At 37.8% G+C, this 23385-nt stretch overlaps 3 protein-coding genes across 6 annotated transcripts in view; 2 read left to right on the forward strand and 1 right to left on the reverse strand.

Annotated features, from left to right (window-relative positions):
* Nucleotides 1-781: 781 nt before the first annotated feature.
* On the forward strand, nt 782-3808 carry cptp (ceramide-1-phosphate transfer protein). The gene is made up of 3 exons (XM_061902849.1): nt 782-920; nt 1181-1331; nt 1395-3808. Exons 2-3 carry the CDS (start codon nt 1198-1200, stop codon nt 1915-1917), a joined length of 657 nt encoding a protein of 218 aa, XP_061758833.1. The 5' UTR covers nt 782-920; nt 1181-1197; the 3' UTR covers nt 1918-3808.
* Nucleotides 3809-8700: 4892 nt separating this feature from the next.
* Nucleotides 8701-9574, forward strand: ubxn10 (UBX domain protein 10). Its single transcript, XM_061902229.1, has one exon. The coding sequence runs from the start codon at nt 8959-8961 to the stop codon at nt 9442-9444; it is 486 nt and encodes a 161-aa protein (XP_061758213.1). The 5' UTR covers nt 8701-8958; the 3' UTR covers nt 9445-9574.
* Nucleotides 9575-15173: 5599 nt separating this feature from the next.
* Nucleotides 15174-23385, reverse strand: part of ddx19a (DEAD-box helicase 19a) — a 32829-nt gene continuing 24617 nt past the window's right edge. For 3 of the 4 annotated variants that reach the window (XM_061902853.1, XM_061902851.1, XM_061902850.1), the window contains 4 exons: nt 22532-22769; nt 20948-21110; nt 15634-15825; nt 15174-15566 (listed from right to left, as the gene is read on the reverse strand). In XM_061902853.1, the coding sequence (XP_061758837.1) occupies nt 15505-15566; nt 15634-15825; nt 20948-21110; nt 22532-22769 (655 nt within the window). In that variant the 3' untranslated portion in view covers nt 15174-15504. The remainder of the gene's footprint in view (nt 15567-15633; nt 15826-20947; nt 21111-22531; nt 22770-23385) is intronic. The other variant, XM_061902852.1, reaches the window with a different exon arrangement.

Here is a 23385-nt window from a genome sequence, read left to right on the forward strand (position 1 = left end):
TCCGAAAAACGTGACTCGTTTCCGTTATAGCCCGGCGCGAGTCTGCGCAGTAAGAACTCAACGCGAAAAAAAAAAAAAGTGTAATCCCACATCGGCTTCAAATTGTCTCGGCAGGATTTTTTTTTTGCGTTGTTGTTTTTTAATCCAGAATATTTATTTCCAAATGTATCATGTTTGGAATGGGAATTATTAATTCGCTTTCACCTAGCGCAGCCATGTTTATGACAACTTCCAGGCAAGTGTATTTAAAAACAAGACACGTTGTCATTTCACACGGTTTGATCATGTTAAAATGCTGGCTTGTTTTTTGTTAATTCTGAATAACAGTAAAATAAAGACGGACTCTGGTATTTACTATAATACTACGCGGCTGCTACGCTCGATACCTTTTCATGAAGCTTTTATTTCGAAAAACTTGACTCGTTTCCGTTATAGCCCGGCGCGAGTCTGCGCAGTAAGAACTGAACCCGAAAAAAAAAAAAAAATGCGTAATCGCCCATCGGCTTCAAATTGTCTTGGCAATAATTTTTTTTAGCATTGTTGTTTTTTTAAACATAATATTTATTTCCAAATGTGTCATGTTTGGAATGGGAATTATTAAATCGCTTTTACCTAGCACAGCCATGTTTTTGACAACTTCCTTTGCAAGTGTATTTCAAAACAAGACACGGTGTCATTTCACACGGTTTGACCACGTTGAAATGCTGGCTTGTTTTTGTTATTTCTCAAATAGACTAAAAAAACGACGGACGCTGCGATATTTACTACAATACTACGCGGCTGCTACACGCGATACATTTTCATGAGGCTTTAATTTCGAAAAACTTGACTCATTTCCGTTATAGCCCGGCGCGAGTCTGCGCAGTAAGAACTCAACCAGGGAAAAAAACAGAAATGCGTCATCGCCCTCGCCTCGGAAGGTAATGTTTTAGCGTTGTTGTTTTTAGTACAGAATATTTATTTCCAAATAAGTCAGCTAAAACCTGGGCAAATACTATTTTAAATTTAAATATTCCACTTTAAATGCAAACGTTGCGAGAATGTTGGCGCTAAAATGTAACACATGGCTACTTGACATTTTGCTCGTCCATCTATTTCCTACCGCTTGTCCCGCGCCGTCATGTAATATTGTGTTGAGGTAATGCAGGGAATATTACCCCCTTTTTTTTTTTTTAAACAGTACCGGTTTGTAACACAATGGCTGCTGTGGTGACGTCAGAGGATCAGAAGTTCTGCTTGCAGGAAGTCCTAACCACCGTCAAGGTGTGTCTGTCAGAAAACGACGACATTGTTCTGCAAAACTACGTCTCCTGCTGGCGCGGCCTCGTCAAGTAAGACGCTTTAGCGCCCGTGCCGGTCCAAGACCCGCCTTTTGACGAGTTCTTCCTGGGCAGGTTCCTGAACAGCCTGGGCGCCGTCTTCGGCTTCATCTCCAAGGACGCGGTCGGTAAGATCCAGATCCTGGCGAACCTGCTGAACGGAGAGACGTCCTCCCAGTACGAGACCGTGCAGTCCATGGTGCGGTACGAGCTGGACCACGGCCTGGTGGACCTGAAAAAGCGCGGCGGGCACCCGGAGTCGGGCTGCCGCACCCTGCTGAGGCTGCACCGGGCGCTCCGCTGGCTGGAGCTCTTCCTGGAGCGCCTGAGGACCAGCCAGGAGGACGGCAAGACGTCCGTCATGTGCGCCGAGGCCTACAACGAGTCCCTGGCGCAGCACCACCCGTGGGTGGTGCGCAAGGCCGCCGGCGTGGCGTTCTGCGTGCTGCCCGGCCGCGCCACCTTCTTCGAGGTGATGAACGTGGGCCCGCCGGAGAAGGCGGTGGCCATGCTGGGGGAAGCCGTGCCGCTCATTTCCGAGGTGTACCGGGTCACGGAGGAACTGTACGCCGAGAACAACATGCTGGACTTGCCCTGACACCGTCGGTATGGACATGGCTGCTACTTTAGGGACTGTGCAAAATCTGCATGGCGGGACCACTACCATATGTCTACTGTTTGTACAAACCCTGTTTCCATATGAGTTGGGAAATTGTGTTAGATGTAAATATAAACGGAATACAATGGTTTGCTAATCTTTTTCAACCCATATTCAGTTGAATGCACTACAAAAACAATATATTAAATGTTCAAACTCAAACTTTATTTTTTTTTTTTTTACAAATAATTAACTTAGAATTTCATGGCTGCAACACGTGACAAAGTAGTTGGGAAAGGGCATGTTCACCACTGTGTTACATCACCTTTTCTTTTAACACTCAATAAACGTTTGGGAACTGAGGAAACTAATTGTTGAAGTTTTGAAAGTGGAATTCATTCCCATTCTTGTTTTATGTAGAGCTTCAGTCGTTCAACAGTCCGGGGTCTCCGCTGTCGTATTTTACGCTTCATAATGCGCCACACATGTTTTTGATGGGAGACAGGTCTGGACTGCAGGTGGGCCAGGAAAGTATTCGGACTCTTTTTTTTTTTTTACGAAGCCACGCTGTTGTAACACATGCTGAATGGGGCTGGGCATTGTCTTGCTGAAATAAGCAGGGGCGTCCATGAAAAAGATGGTGCTTAGATGTCGGCATATGTTGTTCCAAAACCTGTATGTACCTTTCAGCATTAATGGTGTCTTCACAGATGTGTAAGTTACCCATGCCTTGGGCACTAATGCTCCCCCATTCCATCATAGATGCTGGCTTTTCAACTTTGCGTCAATAACAGTCAGTATAGTTCGCTTCCCCTTTGGTCCAGATGACACGATGTCGAATATTTCCTAAAACAATTTGAAATGTGGACTCGTCAGACCACAGAACACTTTTCCACTTTGCATCAGTCCATCTTAGATGATCTCGGGCCCAGAGAAGCCGGCGGCGTTTCTGGATGTTGATATATGGCTTTCGCTTTGAATTGCAGAGCTTTAACTTGCACTTACAGATGTTGCGACAAACTGTATTTTGTGACAGTGGTTTTCTGAAGTGTTCCTGAGCCCATGTGGTGATATCCTTTAAAGATTGATGTCGGTTTTTGATAACAGTGCCGTCTGAGGGATCGAAGGTCACGGTCATTCAATGTTGGTTTCCCGCCATGCTGCTTACGTGGAGTGATTTCTCCAGATTCTCTGAACCTTTTGATGATATGGAGCGTAGATGTTGAAATCCCTAAATTTCTTGCAATTGCACTTTGAGAAAGGTTGTTCTTAAACTGTTTGACTATTTGCTCACGCAGTTGTGGACAAAGGGGTGTACCTCGCCCCATCCTTTCTTGTGAAAGACTGAGCATTTTTTTGGGAAGCTGTTTTTATACCCAATCATGACACCCACCTGTTCCCATTTAGCCTGCACACCTGTGGGATGTTCCAAATAAGTGTTTGATTAGCATTCCTCAACTTTATCAGTATTCATTGCCACCTTTTCCAACTTCTCTGTCACGTGTTGCTGGCATCAAATTCTAAAGTTAAAGATTATTTGCAAAAACAAAAATGTGTATCAGTTTGAACATCAAATATGTTGTCTTTGTAGCATATTCAACTGAATATGGGTTAAATGATTTGTAAATCATTGTATTCCGTTTATATTTACATCTAACACAATTTCCCAACTCATGGAAACGGGGTTTGTATGTTTTTTCATATTTTTTTTTTAGCATTTTTTGAATTTAACATGGTGTACTGTTAAATGTCTCCTTACGTTTAGTATTGTGACGGCCTTCGTCATTTTTACTCAAATCAAGAGCAAGTATTTGTTGTTCGAACCCCAAAACCAGTGAAGTCGGCACGTTGTGTAAAATGTAAATAAAAACAGAATACAATGATTTGCAAATCATTTTCAACTTATATTCAATTGGATAGACTGCAAAGACAAGATATTTAACGGACAAAGTTGCAAAAAAGTTGTCCAGGGGCATTTTTACCACCGTGTTACATGGCCTTTCCTTTTAACAACACTCAGTAAGCGTTTGGGAACTGAGGAGACACATTTTTCAAGTGGAATTATTTCCCATTCTTGCTTGATTTACAGCTTAAGTTGTTCAACAGTCTCCTTTCTGCTATTTTAGGCTTCATATTACGCCACACGTTCTCAATTGGAGACAGGTCTGGACTACAGGCAGGCCAGTCTAGTACCCGCACTCTTACTATGAAGCCATGCTGTAGTAACACGTGGCTTGGCATTGTCTTGCTGAAATAAGCAGGGGCGTCCATGATAACGTTGATTGTTGCTTCCAAAACCTGTATGTACCATTCAGCATTCATTTTGCCTTCACAGATGTGTAAGTTACCCATGCCTCGGGCACTAATACACCCCCATACCATCACAGATGCTGGCTTTTCAACTTTGCACCCTGGAGCAATCCGGATGGTTCTTTTCCTTAGTTCTGGGGGACACGACGTCCACAGTTTCCTAAAACATTTTGAAATGTGGACTCGTCAGACCCTTTTACACTTTGCTTCAGTCCATCTTAAATGAGCTCTGGCCCAGTGAAGCTGGCGGCAATTCTGGGTGTTGTTGATATATGGCTTTCATAGAGTTTCAACTTGCACTTACAGATGTAGCGACCAACTGTAGTTACTGACAGTGGTTTTCTGAAGTGTTTCTGAGCCCATGTGCTGATATCCTTTACACACTGATGTCGGTTTCTGGAGGACACAACTTCCACAGTTTTCAAATACAATTTGAAATGTGGACTCGTCAAACCACAGAACACTTTTCCACTTCCCATTTTAGATAAGCTCGGTTGGCGTTTCCGGGTGTTGTTGATAAACGGCATTGTAGTTTTAACTTGCATTTACAGATGTAGCGACCAACTGTAGTTGAACAGCCCTTACCCTTTGGGCCGATACTGAGGGCGACTGTGTTGACCAATTTTAACACGTGCAAATGATTGAATGTCCAGTACTGTGGTTTTGTGTTTGGATATAACAATCCGTTTGTTTGAAACTATCAAATTTAAATCAACTGTCGGCTATCGAACATAATGTATGCTGACTTTGAATGGAACATTGTCACAGCAGCGAGACCTGGTAGTATAGCTCGGTTGGTAGAGCAGCCGTGCCAGCAACTTGAGGGTTCCAGGTTCAATCCCCACTTCCGCCATCCTAGTCACTGCCGTTGTGTCCTTGGGCAAGACACTTTAACCACCTGCTCCCAGTGCCACCCACACTGGTTTTAATGTAACTTAGATATTGGGTTTCACTATGTAAAGCGCTTTGAGTCACTAGAGAAAAAGCGCTATATAAATATAATTCACTTCACTTCACCTGACCACACACGGCCCGAAAACTGTTTGTCACCCATGCAACCCCCCCCCCAAGGGGATTCCCAGCTGAACCCAATTTAAAGGAGGCTACCATAGCAACGGTCCCATTCCTGTCAATGTTGGTTCTCAACGGGGAATTGGGCGGAGCAATCTGCCAAAAAGGAAATTCAGCATGTGCTGAGGCCGTCAATCAATTGGAGAAAACAAAATAAAATCAATAAAAACAAACAAGGAAATTCGGCTCCAACTGTAGTTACCGATAGTGGTTTTGTGAAGTGTTCCTGAGCCCATGTGGTGATATCCTTTACACACTGTCGCTTTTTGATGCAGTACCGCCTGACGGATCCATGGTCCGTAATATCATCGCTTACGTGTAGTGATTTCTCCAGATTCTCTTAACTTTTTGATATTACGGACCTTATACGGTGAAATCCCTAAATTCCTTGCAATAGCTGGTTGAGAAATGTTGTTCCTAAAACAATTTGCTTAGGAATTTGTTGACAAAGTGGTGACCCTCGCCCCATCCTTGTTTGTGAATGACTTAGCATTTCATGGAAGCTGCTTTTATACCCAATCATGTCACCCACCTGTTCCCAATTAGCCTGCACACCTGTGGGATGTTCCTAATATGTGTTTGATGAGCATTTGCCAAAATGTTAGCAAGCTAATATACGACGTGTTAGCATACTTCCAAGATGGCGCCAAGTATCAAAAACCATGATTTTTTTTAGGTTTAAACATACAAAATCAGCTAAAATGTTAGCACGATATTCAAAGACGTGTTAGCATACTTACAAGTATCAAAAACTATGATTTTTTTAGGTTTGGACATACAAAATTAGCTAAAACACTAGCTTTCTATGTTTTTAGTGTTAAATTTGATAAAATACTAATATAAAATGTTAGCAAGCCAATATAGGACGAGTTAACATCCTTCCAAGATGGCGCCAAGTATCAAAAACCATGATTTTTTCTAAGTTTAAAGATACAAAATTATCTAAAATGCTAGCATAGAATGTTAGCACGCTATTCAAAGACGTGTTAGTATACTTCCAAGTATCAAAAACAATGATTTTTTAAGGGATAAAAACACAAAATTAACAAACGCTAGCATACTTGCTTTTTAGTGTTGAACATAGAAAATTTGCTAAAATGCTAACATAAAATGTTTGCAAGCTAATAAAGGATGTGTTAGCATCCTTCTAAGATGGCGTCAAGCATCAAAAAACGTGATTTTTTTTTTTAGGTTTAAAGATACAAAATTAGCTAAAATGCTAGCATAGAATGTTAGCACGTTATTCAAAGACGTGTTAACATACTTCCAAGTATCAAAAACCATGATTTTTTAGGTGTAAAACATACAAAAATAGCTAAAACACTAGCATTCTTGTTTTTTAGTGTAAAATTTGCTAAAATGCTAACATAGAATGTTAGCAAGCTAATATTGGATGTGTTGGCATCCTTCCAAGATGGCAGCAAGTATCAAAAAACATGATTGTTTAGATCTAAAATATACTAAATTAGTTATAACACTAGCATTCTTGGTTTTTAGTGTTAAACATACAAAATTAGCTAAAATGCTCACATAAAATGTTTAAAAAGCTATTATAAGACGTGTTAGCATTCTTCCAAGATGGTGCAAAGTATCAAAACCCATGATTTTTTTTTTAGGTTTAAAGATACAAAATGAGCTAAAATGCTAGCGTAAAATGTTAGCACATTATTCAAAGACGTGTTAACATACTTCCAAGTATCAAAAACCATGATTTTTTAGGTCTAAAACCTACAAAAAAGGCTTAAACACTAGCATTCTTGTTTTTTAGTGTTAAATTTGCTAAAATGCTAACATAAATTGTTAGCAAGCTAATACAGGACGCGTTAGCATCCTTCCAAGATACAAAATTAGCTAAAATGCTAGCGTAAAATGTTAGCACGTTATTCAAAGACGTGTTAACATACTTCCAAGTATCAAAAACCATGATTTTTTAGGTCTAAAACCTACAAAAAATGCTTAAACACTAGCATTCTTGTTTTTTTGTGTTAAATTTGCTAAAATGCTAACATAAATTGTTAGCAAGCTAATACAGGACGCGTTAGCATCCTTCCAAGATAGCGCCAAGTATCAAAAACCATGATTTTTTTTAGGTTTAAAGATACAAAATTAGCTAAAATGCTAGCACAAAATGTTAGCACGTTATTTAAAGACGTGTTAGCATACTTCTAATTATCAAAAACAATGATTTTTTTAGGGCTAAAAAATACAAAATTAACAAACACTAGCATACTTGTTTTTTAGTGTTGAACATAGAAAATTTGCTAAAATGCTAACATAAAATATTAGCAAGCTAATATAGGACGCGTTAGCATCCTTCCAAGATGGCACCAAGTATCAAAAACCATGATTTTTATTTTTAGGTTTAAAGAAACAAAATTAGCTAAAATGCTAGCATAGAATGTTAGCACGTTATTCAAAGACGTGTTAACATACTTCCAAGTATCAAAAACCATGATTTTTTAGGTCGAAAACATACAAAAATAGCTAAAACACTAGAATTATTGGTTTTTAGTGTAAAATTTGCAAAAATGCTAACATAAATTGTTAGCAAGCTAATACAGGACGCGTTAGCATCCTTCCAAGATGGCGCCAAGTATCAAAAACCATTATTTTTTTTTAGGTTTAAAGATACAAAATGAGCTAAAATGCTAACATAGAATGTTAGCAAGTTATTCAAAGACGTGTTAACATACTTCCAAGTATCAAAAACCATGATTTTTTAGGTCTAAAAACTACAAAAATAGCTTAAACACTAGCATTCTTGTTTAGTGTTAAATTTGCTAAAATGCTAACATAAATTGTTAGCAAGCTAATATAGGACGCGTTAGCATCCTTCAAAGATGGCGCCAAGTATCAAAAACCGTGATATTTTTTTTTTTCGGGTTTAAAGATACAAAATGAGCTGAAATGCTAGCATAGAATGTTAGCACGTTATTCAAAGATGTTTGCATACTTCCAAGTATCAAAAACCATGAATTTTTAGGTCTAAAACATACAAAATTAGCTAAAACACTAGTATTCTTGTTTTTTAGTGTTAGATATACAAAATTTGCTATAATGCTAACATAGAATGTTAGCAAGCTAATATTGGATGTGTTAGCATCCTTCAAAGATGGCAGCAAGTATCAAAAACCATGATTGTTTAGGTCTAAAACATACAAAATTACTTAAAACGCTAGCATTCTTGGTTTTTAGTGTTAAACATACATTTGCTAAAATTCTAACATAAAATGCTTAAACAGCTAATAGACATGTTCGCATCCTTCCAAGATGGTACAAAGTATCAAAAAACATGATTTTTTCTAGGTTTAAAGATATAAACTTAGCCAAAATGCTAGCATAAAATGTTAGCACTTTATTCAAAGACATGTTAGCATACTTCCAAGTATCAAAAACCTTTTATTTATTTTTTTTAGGGTTAAACATACAAAACTTGCTAAAAAGCTATCAAAACTTATCATGCTACTACTATAAAAATAAATCTGCAATTTTGCAGGTTGGACACCAGAGGGCAGCAAGTGTAAAGGACAGGTGGTTGTCATGGCAACAAAGCTGCCATGGTAACAGCAGTAACAGCGGACGAAAGCACTTCCTGTCCACAAGAGACTTGAAACCTCAAATCGTCCTTTTTCTTATTTCTCTTTCTCCGGAGTCCGTGCCATGGATCTAACCAGACCAGAGTCCAAAACGGGTTCCGGCCACGACCCGGGGACTACCGCCCGTGGGCCGCCGGCGTCCGCCAAGACCGCCGGAGACCTCCAGGGCACTTGCCCTCCCCCGCACGCCCCGGACCTGAACAAGTACAAGGTCCTCCCCGCCATCCCCCGGGGCCGCTCTGGGACTCGGAGTCCGCCCCCCCAGGAGGAAGTGAGGGCGGAGTCCTGGTGTGACGGCGGCGGCGGCGGCGCCTTGCTGCTCGCCGTCAGCGCGCCGTGCGGCGGGAGCTTCGAGCAGCACTTTGAGCCCTCCGACCCTCTGCGGGTGGTGAGGGACAGCGCCGAGGTCCGGTTCGGGACCCGCTACGGCGAGGTTTCCATAGCAACCATGGACGTGCCACGCAGGAGCTTCAGAGACTTGGAGCGGACTCTGGTCCAGTGCGGAGTCCACGACGGATCAGTGCTGTGCATTTTTTTAAGTAAACAATAGTCAACGACACTTCCTTTTGGAAAGGACCCTTTCAAAATAAGAGTATTTCTGTGAATAATCTCCTTTGGGAATGAGACTGATGTTACCTTGACATATTATTTGCCAACTTTTTACTCAACACTTGCATTAAAACATCTGACATAATACGTCTGGTTATGTTGGCTACATTTAATGTGGAATATGTTTATTTAGTCCACATTTAATATGGAATTTGTTTATTTAGTCCACATTAAATATTAAATATGTTTTTTTAGTCAACATTTAAACTTAAATGTTTATTTAGTCCACATTTAATATGGAATATGTTTATTTAGTCCACGTTTATTACGAAATACGTTTATTTAGTCGACATTTAATATGGAATGTTTATTTAGTCCACATTTAATATGATATATCTTTATTTATTCAACATTTATTATGGAACATGATTATATAATCCACATTTAATATGCAATATGCTTATTTAATCCACATTTAATATGGAATATGTTTATTTAATCCACGTTTAAAACGGAACAGGTTTATTTAATCCACATTTAATATGAAATATGTTTAATTAGTCGACATTTAATATGAAATATGTTTATTTAATCCACATTTAATATGGAATGTTTATTTAATCCACATTTAAATTGGAATATGTTTAGTCGGCATTTATTATGAGATATGTTTATTTAGTCCACATTTAATATGGAATATGTTTAATTAGTCAACGTTTAATATGAAATGTTCATTTAATCCAAATGAAATATGGAATATATTTAATTAGTCAACATATAATATTAAATGTTTTTTTACCCACATTTAATATGGAATATGTTTATTTAGTCCACATTTATTATGAAATACGTTTATTTAGTCGACATCTAATATGGAATATGTTTATTTAGTCCACATTTAATATATCTATTTATTCAACATTTAATATGGAACATGATTATATAATCCACATTTAATATGCAATATGCTTATTTAATCCACATTTAATATGGAATGTTTATTTAATCCACGTTTAATACGGAACAAGTTTATTTAATACACATCTAATATGAAATATGTTTAATTAGTCGACATTTAATATTAAATATGTTTATTTAGTCCACATTTAATATGGAATATGTTTATTTAATCCACATTTAAATTGGAATATGTTTATTTAGTCGGCATTTATTATGAGATATGTTCATTTAGTCCACATTTAATATGGAATATGTTTAATTAGTCAACATTTAATATGAAATGTTCATTTAATCCAAATGAAATATGGAATATATTTAATTAGTCAACATATAATATTAAATGTTTTTTTATCCACATTTAATATGGAATATGTTTATTTAGTCCACATTTACTATGAAATACGTTTATTTAGTCGACATCTAATATGGAATATGTTTATTTAGTCCACATCTGATATATCTATTTATTCAACATTTAATATGGAACATGATTATATAATCCATATTTAATATGCAATATGCTTATTTAATCCACATTTAATATGGAATGTTTGTTTAATCCACGTTTAATACGGAACAAGTTTATTTAATCCACATTTAATATGAAATATGTTTAATTAGTCGACATTTAATATTAAATGTTTATTTAATCCACATCTAATATGGAATATGTTTATTTAATCCACATTCAAATTGGAATATGTTTATTTAGTCGGCATTTATTATGAAATATGTTTATTTAGTCCACATTTAATATGATATATATATTTATTCAACATTTAATATGGAACATGATTATATAATCCACATTTAATATGCAATATGTTTATTTAATCCACATTTAATATGGAATGTTTATTTAATCCACGTTTAATACGAAACAAGTTGATTTAATCCACATTTAATATGAAATATGTTTAATTAGTCGACATTTAATATTAAATATGTTTATTTAATCCACATTTAATATGGAATGTTTATTTAATCCACATTTAATATGAAATATGTTTAATTAGTCGACATTTAATATTAAATATGTTTATTTAATCCACATTTAATATGGAATGTTTATTTAATCCACATTTAAATTGGAATATGTTTAGTCGGTATTTATTATGAGATGTTTATTTAGTCCACATTTAATATGGAATATGTTTAGTCAACATTTAATATGAAATGTTCATTTAATCCAAATGAAATATGGAATATATTTAATTAGTCAACATATAATATTAAATGTTTTTTTATCCACATTTAATATGGAATATGTTTATTTAGTCCACATTTATTATGAAATACGTTTATTTAGTCGACATCTAATATGGAATATGTTTATTTAGTCCACATTTAATATGATATATCTATTTATTCAACATTTAATATGGAACATGATTGTATAATCCACATTTAATATGCAATATGATTATTTAATCCACATTTAATATGGAATGTTTATTTAATCCACGTTTAATACGGAACAAGTTTATTTAATCCACGTTTAATATGAAATATGTTTAATTAGTCGACATTTAATATTAAATATGTTTATTTAATCCACATCTAATATGGAAAATGTTTATTTAATCCACATTTGAATTGGAATATGTTTAGTCGGCATTTATTATGAAATATGATTATTTAGTCCACATTTAATATGATATATCTATTTATTCAACATTTAATATGGAACATGATTATATAATCCACATTTAATATGCAATATTCTTATTTAATCCACATTTAATATGGAATGTTTATTTAATTCATGTTTAATACAGAACAAGTTTATTTAATCCACATTTAATATGAAATATGTTTAATTAGTCGACATTTAATATTAAATATGTTTATTTAATCCACATTTAATATGGAATATGTTTATTTAATCCACATTTAAATTGGAATATGTTTATGTAGTCGGCATTTATTATGAGATATGTTTATTTAGTCCACATTTAATATGGAATATGTTTAATTAGTCAACATTTAATATGAAATGTTCATTTAATCCAAATGAAATATGGAATATATTTAATTAGTCAACATATAATATTAAATGTTTTTTTATCCACATTTAATATGGAATATGTTTATTTAGTCGACATTTAATATGGAATATGTTTATGTAGTCCACATTTAATATATCTTTATTTAGTTAACATTTAATATGGAAAATGTTTATTTAGTCAAAACTTATTATGGAATGTTTATTTAGTCCACAATAAATGTGGAACATGTTAATTTAGTCCACCTTTAATATTAAATACGTTTATTTAGTCGACATATAATATTAAATATGTTTAATTAGTCCACATTTAAAATGGAATATGTTGACATAGTCCACATTTAATATCGAATGTATTTTTAGTCGACATTTAAAATGGAATATGTTTATTAGTCGACATTTAATATGGAATATGTTTAGTAAACATTCAATGTGGAATATGTTTATTAGTCCACATTTAATATTGAATGTTTATTTAGTCCACATTTATTATGAAATACGTTTATTTAGTCGACATTTAATATGGAATATGTTTATTTAGTCCACATTTAATATGATATATCTTTATTTATTCAACATTTAATATAGAACATGATTATATAACCCACATTTAATATGCAATATGCTTATTTAATCCACATTTAATATGGAGTGTTTTATTTAATCCACATTTAATATGGCACAAGTTTATTTTATCCACATTTAATATGAAATATTTTTAATTAGTCGACATTTAATATTAAATATGTTTATTTAATCCACATTTAAAATGGAATATGTTTATTTAATCCACATTTAAATTGGAATATGTTTATTTAGTTGACATTTATTATGAAATATGTTTATTTAGTCCGCATTTAATATGGAATATGTTTAATTAGTCAACATTTAATATGAAATGTTTATTTAATCCACATTTAATATGGAATATGTTCATTTAATCCAAATGAAATATGGAATATATTTAATTAGTCAAGATATAATATTAAATGTTTTTTTAATCCACATTTAATATGGAATATGTTTATTTAGTCGACATTTATTATGAAATATGTTTATTTAGTCGACATTTCATATGGAATATGTTTATGTAGTCCACATTTAATATGATATATCTTTATTTAGTTAACATTTAATATGGAAAATGTTTATTCAGTCCAAATTTACTATGGAATGTTTATTTAGTCCACATTAAATGTGGAACATATTTATTTAGTCCACTTTTAATATTAAATATGTTTATTTAGTCGACATATAATATTAAATATGTTTAATTAGTCCACATTTAAAATGGAATATGTTTAATTAGTCCACATTTAATATGGAATATGTTTATTTAGCCAACATTTAATATGGAATATGCTCATTTGGTCAACATTGAATATTGAATGTTTTTTTAGTCGACATTTAAAATGGAATATGTTTATTAGTCAACATTTAATATGGAATATGTTCAGTCGACATTTAACATGGAATATGTTTATTAGTCCACATTTAATGAGGAATATGTTTATTTAGTCGACATTTAAAACGGAATATGTTTAGTCAACATTTAATATGGCCCCATGACCCCAAAAAGGGAATAAGCGGTAGAAAAGGAATGGATGGATGGATGTTTATGTAGTCCACATTTAATATGGAATATGTTTAATCGACATTTAATAAATATGTTTAGTCGACATTTAATATGAAATGTCTATTTAGTCCACATTTAATGTGGAATATGTTCCTAAACACACCCCAAGATGCTTGATGGTTGCTAGCAGCACGCACACACACACCGTTTGGGGTGTTTTGTGTAGAATTTTGAGGACAAAAGGTATTCTATTTTGTAATAAGGCTGTAATGTGGGAAAAAGTGAATACTTTTTGGTTGCACTGTATATATAGATAGATATCGAGTTTATAAATTCATAATACGTCATTGATTATTATATCAGCATATATTCATATCAATTTTAAAATGTTTCCTATTTATTACGTTCTCGATTAATGTATTAAATATTGTACATATTGAAATATTTTATATCTTTAAAAAATAGTTTAGTGTTAATTCATGATTTAATTTAACATATTTTTATTCATTATTTTTACTGTACATTTTTATTTAATCAATGTTTCATTTGGTTTATTTGGTGAATTCAATATGTAGAAATATTTTACATTTGTATTTATATTACATTTGTTAGAGTTCTTGCTTTTTTAATGTGTGTGTAATTTCTTTTTTACACATTTAATTCATTTAAAAAATGTTTTCTTTTTGTATAGTGCATGTATATTAAATGCTCACTAGTGAGTAAGTGAAGTGAAGTGAAGTGAATTATATTTATATAGCGCTTTTCTCTAGTGACTCAAAGCGCTTTACATTGTGAAACCCAATATCAAAGTTACATTTAAACCAGTGTGGGTGGCACTGGGAGCAGGTGGGTAAAGTGCCTTGCCCAAGGACACAACGGCAGTGACTAGGATGGCGGAAGCAGGAATCCAACCTGCAACCCTCAAGTTGCTGGCAAGGCCACTCATCAGTTTGATTTATTAAATTGTTCAACAGTGCAAAATATTGCTCATTTGTAGCGGTCTTTCTTGAACTATTTAGAACAAAAGATGCAAAAATAACTAAAAACTTGTTGAAAAATAAACAAGTGATTCAATTATAAATTAAAGCTGCAAGCAGCGTTGGTCGGTTCCGCCTTTGGCTGCTGCCCCCGTATATAAATCAGCTCCATTTGGCTGACTTATCCCAGCGTGTACACAAAGCACCAAAGGACAGTGTAAATGTAATAGAAGTTGTTTTACTGTCCTTGTAAACGGAGGACCATGCAGCTCACAGCAGCAAATTCAAATTGGTCAAAGAAAGGAAGTAACCAGCACCACAGCAGTCTGAAACAGACTAAATGTTATAAAGCACAACAGAATATGCAAAACAGGAAAGAAAATCACTGCAAAAACACAGCAAACAAAGTAGTAGTAATAATAACATCTATTTGGTTCTTACTTCAAGTGAAGAAATGGAAAGTGCGTGAAAGGAAACCTCCATACGTGTGCATAGTCAACGTGTAAACAATCAAACTGGATCGAAACGTCACTGAGTTTGTGTTCAGCTCAATTGTTTCTCCATCTCCTCAAAATTCGATGAGTCAAGTTTGAGGATTTTCCTGTCTGCAGGAAGCAAGGAGACAGAAAGCTAAGAACCATCTCTTCAGGTGGAAAAGAAAGAGGAACGTACCAAAGTGCGCCTCGATCTGCCTGATGACCTCCATGCCGTGCTGGCTGTCCACCATGTTGATGGCGACGCCTCGCCGGCCGAAGCGTCCTGTGCGGCCGATCCGGTGAAGATAGGTCTCGTTGTCGGCGTTCCCGTCTTGGTCCACGGGGAGGTCAAAGTTGACCACCAGGGAGACCTGCTCTACGTCGATACCTGAGGGACAAACACCGCGTCAGCTGTCTCTCGTTCTTTAAAGGATAAACAGTGTGCGCGTGTTTGGCTTTTTCCTCACACATCATTTTTTATTTACGTTACCAAAAAACCAAAAGTAACTGCAAGAGCGATTTCCGTAGTAAACCTACCTTTCCACCAATAGTCAGCCACACTGTACACAAGCATGTGCCCCCAAAAACTAACTGTGGGGGAGCGATCGCATGAGTTGCCTACTCTATGTGCATGTGCACACTAAATACAACTGTGGGGGAGCGATCACATGAGTGGCCTACTATGCGTGCATGTGCACACTAAATACAACTGTGGAGGAGCGATCACATGGGTTGCCTACTCTGCGTGCATGTGCACACTAAATGCAACTGTGGGGGAGCGATCACATGAGTTGCCTACTATGCGTGCATGTGCACACTAAGTACAACTGTGGGGGAGCGATCACATGAGTTGCCTACTATGCGTGCATGTGCACACTAAGTACAACTGTGGGGGAGCGATCACATGAGTTGCCTACTATGCGTGCATGTGCACACTAAGTACAACTGTGGGGGAGCGATCACATGAGTTGCCTACTATGCGTGCATGTGCACACTAAGTACAACTGTGGGGGAGCGATCACATGAGTTGCCTACTATGCGTGCATGTGCACACTAAATACAACTGTAGGGGAGCGATCACATGAGTTGCCTACTATGCGTGCATGTGCACACTAAGTACAACTGTGGGGGGAGCGATCACATGAGTTGCCTACTATGCGTGTATGTGCACACTAAGTACAACTGTGGAGGAGCGATCACATGAGTTGCCTACTATGCGTGCATGTGCACACTAAGTACAACTGTGGGGGAGCGATCACATGAGTTGCCTACTATGCGTGCATGTGCACACTAAGTACAACTGTGGGGGAGCGATCACATGAGTTGCCTACTATGCGTGCATGTGCACACTAAGTACAACTGTGGGGGAGCGATCACATGAGTTGCCTACTATGCGTGCATGTGCACACTAAGTACAACTGTAGGGGAGCGATCACATGAGATGCCTACTATGCGTGCATGTGCACACTAAATACAACTGTAGGGGAGCGATCACATGAGTTGCCTACTATGCGTGCATGTGCACACTAAATACAACTGTGGAGGAGCGATCACATGAGTTGCCTACTATGCGTGCATGTGCACACTAAATACAACTGTAGGGGAGCGATCACATGAGTTGCCTACTATGCGTGCATGTGCACACTAAATACAACTGTAGGGGAGCGATCACATGAGTTGCCTACTATGCGTGCATATGCACACTAAGTACAACTGTGGAGGAGCGATCAAATGAGTTGCCTACTATGCGTGCATGTGCACACTAAGTACAACTGTGGGGGAGCGATCACATGAGTTGCCTACTATGCGTGCATGTGCACACTAAGTACAACTGTAGGGGAGCGATCACATGAGATGCCTACTATGCGTGCATGTGCACACTAAATACAACTGTAGGGGAGCGATCACATGAGTTGCCTACTATGCGTGCATGTGCACACTAAATACAACTGTGGAGGAGCGATCACATGAGTTGCCTACTATGCGTGCATGTGCACACTAAATACAACTGTAGGGGAGCGATCACATGAGTTGCCTACTATGCGTGCATGTGCACACTAAATACAACTGTAGGGGAGCGATCACATGAGTTGCCTACTATGCGTGCATATGCACACTAAGTACAACTGTGGAGGAGCGATCAAATGAGTTGCCTACTATGCGTGTATGTGCACACTAAGTACAACTGTGGAGGAGCGATCAAATGAGTTGCCTACTATGCGTGTATGTGCACACTAAATACAACTGTAGGGGAGCGATCACATGAGTTGCCTACTATGCGTGCATGTGCACACTAAATACAACTGTAGGGGAGCGATCACATGAGTTGCCTACTATGCGTGCATGTGCACACTAAATACAACTGTAGGGGAGCGATCACATGAGTTGCCTACTATGCGTGCATATGCACACTAAGTACAACTGTGGGGGAGCGATCACATGAGTTGCCTACTATGCGTGCATGTGCACACTAAGTACAACTGTGGGGGAGCGATCACATGAGTTGCCTACTATGCGTGCATGTGCACACTAAGTACAACTGTAGGGGAGCGATCACATGAGATGCCTACTATGCGTGCATGTGCACACTAAATACAACTGTAGGGGAGCGATCACATGAGTTGCCTACTATGCGTGCATGTGCACACTAAATACAACTGTGGAGGAGCGATCACATGAGTTGCCTACTATGCGTGCATGTGCACACTAAATACAACTGTAGGGGAGCGATCACATGAGTTGCCTACTATGCGTGCATGTGCACACTAAATACAACTGTAGGGGAGCGATCACATGAGTTGCCTACTATGCGTGCATGTGCACACTAAATACAACTGTAGGGGAGCGATCACATGAGTTGCCTACTATGCGTGCATATGCACACTAAGTACAACTGTGGAGGAGCGATCAAATGAGTTGCCTACTATGCGTGTATGTGCACACTAAGTACAACTGTGGAGGAGCGATCAAATGAGTTGCCTACTATGCGTGTATGTGCACACTAAATACAACTGTGGAGGAGCGATCACATGAGTTGCCTACTATGCGTGCATGTGCACACTAAATACAACTGTAGGGGAGCGATCACATGAGTTGCCTACTATGCGTGCATATGCACACTAAGTACAACAGTGGAGGAGCGATCAAATGAGTTGCCTACTATGCGTGTATGTGCACACAAAGTACAACTGTGGAGGAGCGATCACATGAGTTGCCTACTATGCGTGCATGTGCACACTAAGTACAACTGTGGGGGAGCGATCACATGAGTTGCCTACTATGCGTGTATGTGCACACTAAATACAACTGTAGGGGAGCGATCACATGAGTTGCCTACTATGCGTGCATATGCACACTAAGTACAACTGTGGGGGAGCGATCAAATGAGTTGCCTACTATGCGTGTATGTGCACACTAAATACAACTGTAGGGGAGCGATCACATGAGTTGCCTACTATGCGTGCATATGCACACTAAGTACAACTGTAGGGGAGCGATCACATGAGTTGCCTACTATGCGTGCATGTGCACACTAAGTACAACTGTAGGGGAGCGATCACATGAGTTGCCTACTATGCGTGCATGTGCACACTAAATACAACTGTAGGGGAGCGATCACATGAGTTGCCTACTATGCGTGCATATGCACACTAAGTACAACTGTGGAGGAGCGATCAAATGAGTTGCCTACTATGCGTGTATGTGCACACTAAATACAACTGTGGAGGAGCGATCACATGAGTTGCCTACTATGCGTGCATGTGCACACTAAATACAACTGTAGGGGAGCGATCACATGAGTTGCCTACTATGCGTGCATATGCACACTAAGTACAACTGTGGAGGAGCGATCAAATGAGTTGCCTACTATGCGTGTATGTGCACACTAAGTACAACTGTGGAGGAGCGATCACATGAGTTGCCTACTATGCGTGTATGTGCACATTAAGTACAACTGTGGAGGAGCGATCACATGAGTTGCCTACTATGCGTGCATGTGCACACTAAATACAACTGTAGGGGAGCGATCACATGAGTTGCCTACTATGCGTGCATGTGCACACTAAGTACAACTGTGGAGGAGCGATCAAATGAGTTGCCTACTATGCGTGTATGTGCACACTAAATACAACTGTGGAGGAGCGATCACATGAGTTGCCTACTATGCGTGCATGTGCACACTAAATACAACTGTAGGGGAGCGATCACATGAGTTGCCTACTATGCGTGCATGTGCACACTAAATACAACTGTAGGGGAGCGATCACATGAGTTGCCTACTATGCGTGCATATGCACACTAAGTACAACTGTGGAGGAGCGATCAAATGAGTTGCCTACTATGCGTGTATGTGCACACTAAGTACAACTGTGGAGGAGCGATCAAATGAGTTGCCTACTATGCGTGTATGTGCACACTAAATACAACTGTGGAGGAGCGATCACATGAGTTGCCTACTATGCGTGCATGTGCACACTAAATACAACTGTAGGGGAGCGATCACATGAGTTGCCTACTATGCGTGCATATGCACACTAAGTACAACTGTGGAGGAGCGATCAAATGAGTTGCCTACTATGCGTGTATGTGCACACAAAGTACAACTGTGGAGGAGCGATCACATGAGTTGCCTACTATGCGTGCATGTACACACTAAGTACAACTGTGGGGGAGCGATCACATGAGTTGCCTACTATGCGTGTATGTGCACACTAAATACAACTGTAGGGGAGCGATCACATGAGTTGCCTACTATGCGTGCATATGCACACTAAGTACAACTGTGGGGGAGCGATCAAATGAGTTGCCTACTATGCGTGTATGTGCACACTAAATACAACTGTAGGGGAGCGATCACATGAGTTGCCTACTATGCGTGCATATGCACACTAAGTACAACTGTAGGGGAGCGATCACATGAGTTGCCTACTATGCGTGCATGTGCACACTAAGTACAACTGTAGGGGAGCGATCACATGAGTTGCCTACTATGCGTGCATGTGCACACTAAATACAACTGTAGGGGAGCGATCACATGAGTTGCCTACTATGCGTGCATATGCACACTAAGTACAACTGTGGAGGAGCGATCAAATGAGTTGCCTACTATGCGTGTATGTGCACACTAAATACAACTGTGGAGGAGCGATCACATGAGTTGCCTACTATGCGTGCATGTGCACACTAAATACAACTGTAGGGGAGCGATCACATGAGTTGCCTACTATGCGTGCATATGCACACTAAGTACAACTGTGGAGGAGCGATCACATGAGTTGCCTACTATGCGTGTATGTGCACACTAAGTACAACTGTGGAGGAGCGATCACATGAGTTGCCTACTATGCGTGCATGTGCACACTAAATACAACTGTAGGGGAGCGATCACATGAGTTGCCTACTATGCGTGCATGTGCACACTAAGTACAACTGTGGGGGAGCGATCACATGAGTTGCCTACTATGCGTGCATGTGCACATTAAGTACAACTGTGCACTGGACCTTCTCACCTCTCGAGCAAACATTGGTGGTCACAAGAACTTTCTCATTGCCGCTCCGGAAGCGTTCGATGATGCAAGCTCTCTGCGTCATGGTCAATTCCCCGCTCAGCAGCGCCACCACGTGGCCTTCTTTGGTCAGGTGAGCGGACAGCAGAGACGCCATCTTGCGAGTCTGCACCGGGAGAGAAACGTAACGGACATCTTTTGGCGTCATGTCAAATAGTGAAGTAAGTGTACTTAATGAAGTGTACTTATAGGTCATATTCCGTTTGAGACTAAGCCTGCATTTCGGTCAAATCAATAGTTTTGCCATGATGCTTTAGTGCTACTTTCTACACAGTATTGTTAAAGCTAGTTATCAAAGTATTTAAAATCAAACATTCTTAATAGTGTCCCTAGTGACATGGAATGCACATTACACTCCATCCGCTTTTTTTTTAGCCGTGCGCTATTACCATCTAGGACAGGGGTCACCAATATTTTTGAAGCCAAGAGCTACTTTTTGGGTACTGATTAATGCGAAAGGCTACCAGTTTGATACAAACTTAAATAAATTGCCAGAAATAGCCAATTTGCTCAATTTACCTTTAATAAATACATCCATATATATTAAAAATGGGTATTTCTGTCCGTCATTCCGTCGTACATTTTTTTTTCCTTTTATGGAAGATTTTTTGTAGGGAATAAATGATGAAAAAAACTCTTCATTGAACGGTTAAAAGAGGAGAAAACCCGAAAAAAATGAAAATTTTATCTTGAAATTTAGTTTATCTTCAATTTCAACTCTTTAAAATTCAAAATTCAACCGAAAAAAAGAAGAGAAAAAGTAGCTGATTTGAATCTTTTTGAAAAAATTTAAAAAATAATTCATGGAACATTAGTAATTTTTCCTGATCAAGATTAATTTTACAATTTTGATGACATGTTTTAAATAGGTTAAAATCCAATCTGCACTTTGTTAGAATATATAACAAATTGGACCAAGTTATATTTCTAACAAAGACAAATCATTATTTTGTCTAGATTTTCCAGAACAAATATTTTAAAATAAATTTAAAAGACTTTGAAATAAGATTCAAATTTGATTTTACAGATTTTTTTGATTTGCCAGAATATTTTTTTTGAATTTTAATCATAATAAGTTTGAAGAAATATTTCACAAATATTCGTCGAAAAAAAAGAAGCTAAAATGAAGAATTAAATAAAAACATTTTTATTCTTCTTTACAATAAAGAAAATACATTTACTTGAACATTGATTTAAATTGTCAGGAAAGATAAGGAAGGAATTTAAAAGGTAAAAAGAAATGTGTCTAAAAATCCTAAAATAATTTTTAAGGTTGTATTTTTTCTCTACAATTGTCTTTCTGAAAGTTATAAGAAGCAAAGTAAAAAAAAAAAAAATGAATTTATTTAAACAAGTGAAGACCAAGTCTTTAAAATATTTTCTTGGACTTTCAAATTCTATTTGAGTTTTGTCTCTCTTAGAATCAAAACATGTCAAGCAAAGCGAGACCAGCTGCTAATAAATAAATACAATAAAAAAAATAGAGGCAGCTCACTGGTAAGTGCTGCTATTTGAGTGTTAACTTACCGCGCAGAAGATCATGGCCTGTGCCACGGTCATGCTACTGTAAAGGTCTCTCATGGCCCGGAACTTGTCCTCCTTGGACCTGCAGAGCACGTAGAACTGCTTGATGGTGTCCAGCGTCTCCTCCTCGCGCCGCAGACGGATGAAGTTGGCCTCAGGGACGATCTTCTGGGCAAACTTCCACACCTCCTCCTCGAAAGTGGCCGAGAAGAAAAGCATCTGGCAGTCCTTTGGAAGCTGCCTGCATGTGTGTTGAAGAAAGGGATGATTGCGCAACACTGCAGCTACAGAACCAATGTTGTATTAGTATTTATTCCCTCCCTCACAAAGAAAAATCTTTGTGATTTGTTCAATATTAGTATTGACTAGTACACCAGTACTAGTATAGTATCGCGGTACTAATGAATCAAAAACGGTACTATACTCAGTGTGAAAAGTACCGGTTCCTGGGCCCGAGGGCGCGTCCTCATCATGACATTGCTTATTTTAGGTGCAGAGGAGCATGTTCGGCAGCACGCACACACGGAGTACTTACAAGCAGACAGTGTGTAGACAGAAAAGGTAGAACAGACGCATCTAAAGATAAAGGTGAAGTTATAACACTGAAAGGACCTCAGGAAAAGGTGCTTTAAGACATGGCTCGTGGCTAACATCCTTCTGCAGTCGCCAGTGTTTAAGCCACTTCTAAATCACTAATCCTGACCTCCATGGTGACGAATAAAGTAAGTTTATTACAAGTAGCATAATCACTGGAGGACGAGGAATAGCTAAACATTAGGGCTGCGAATCTTTGGGTGTCCCACGATTCGATTCAATATCCATTCTTGGGGTCTCGATTCGATAATATATCGATTTTT

Source organism: Nerophis ophidion, linkage group LG06 (genome assembly GCF_033978795.1).
Source record: "Nerophis ophidion isolate RoL-2023_Sa linkage group LG06, RoL_Noph_v1.0, whole genome shotgun sequence".
NCBI classification, from domain to species: domain Eukaryota; kingdom Metazoa; phylum Chordata; class Actinopteri; order Syngnathiformes; family Syngnathidae; genus Nerophis; species Nerophis ophidion.

Excerpts from the sequence above, each read along its gene's own strand:
- cptp (XM_061902849.1), top strand. The coding sequence starts at position 1,198 with ATGGCTGCTGTGGTGACGTCAGAGGATCAGAAGTTCTGCTTGCAGGAA. Across the intron at positions 1,332-1,394 it reads TGCTGGCGCGGCCTCGTCAA|GTTCCTGAACAGCCTGGGCG; the intron begins GTAAGACGCTTT and ends CTTCCTGGGCAG.
- ubxn10 (XM_061902229.1), top strand. The coding sequence starts at position 8,959 with ATGGATCTAACCAGACCAGAGTCCAAAACGGGTTCCGGCCACGACCCG.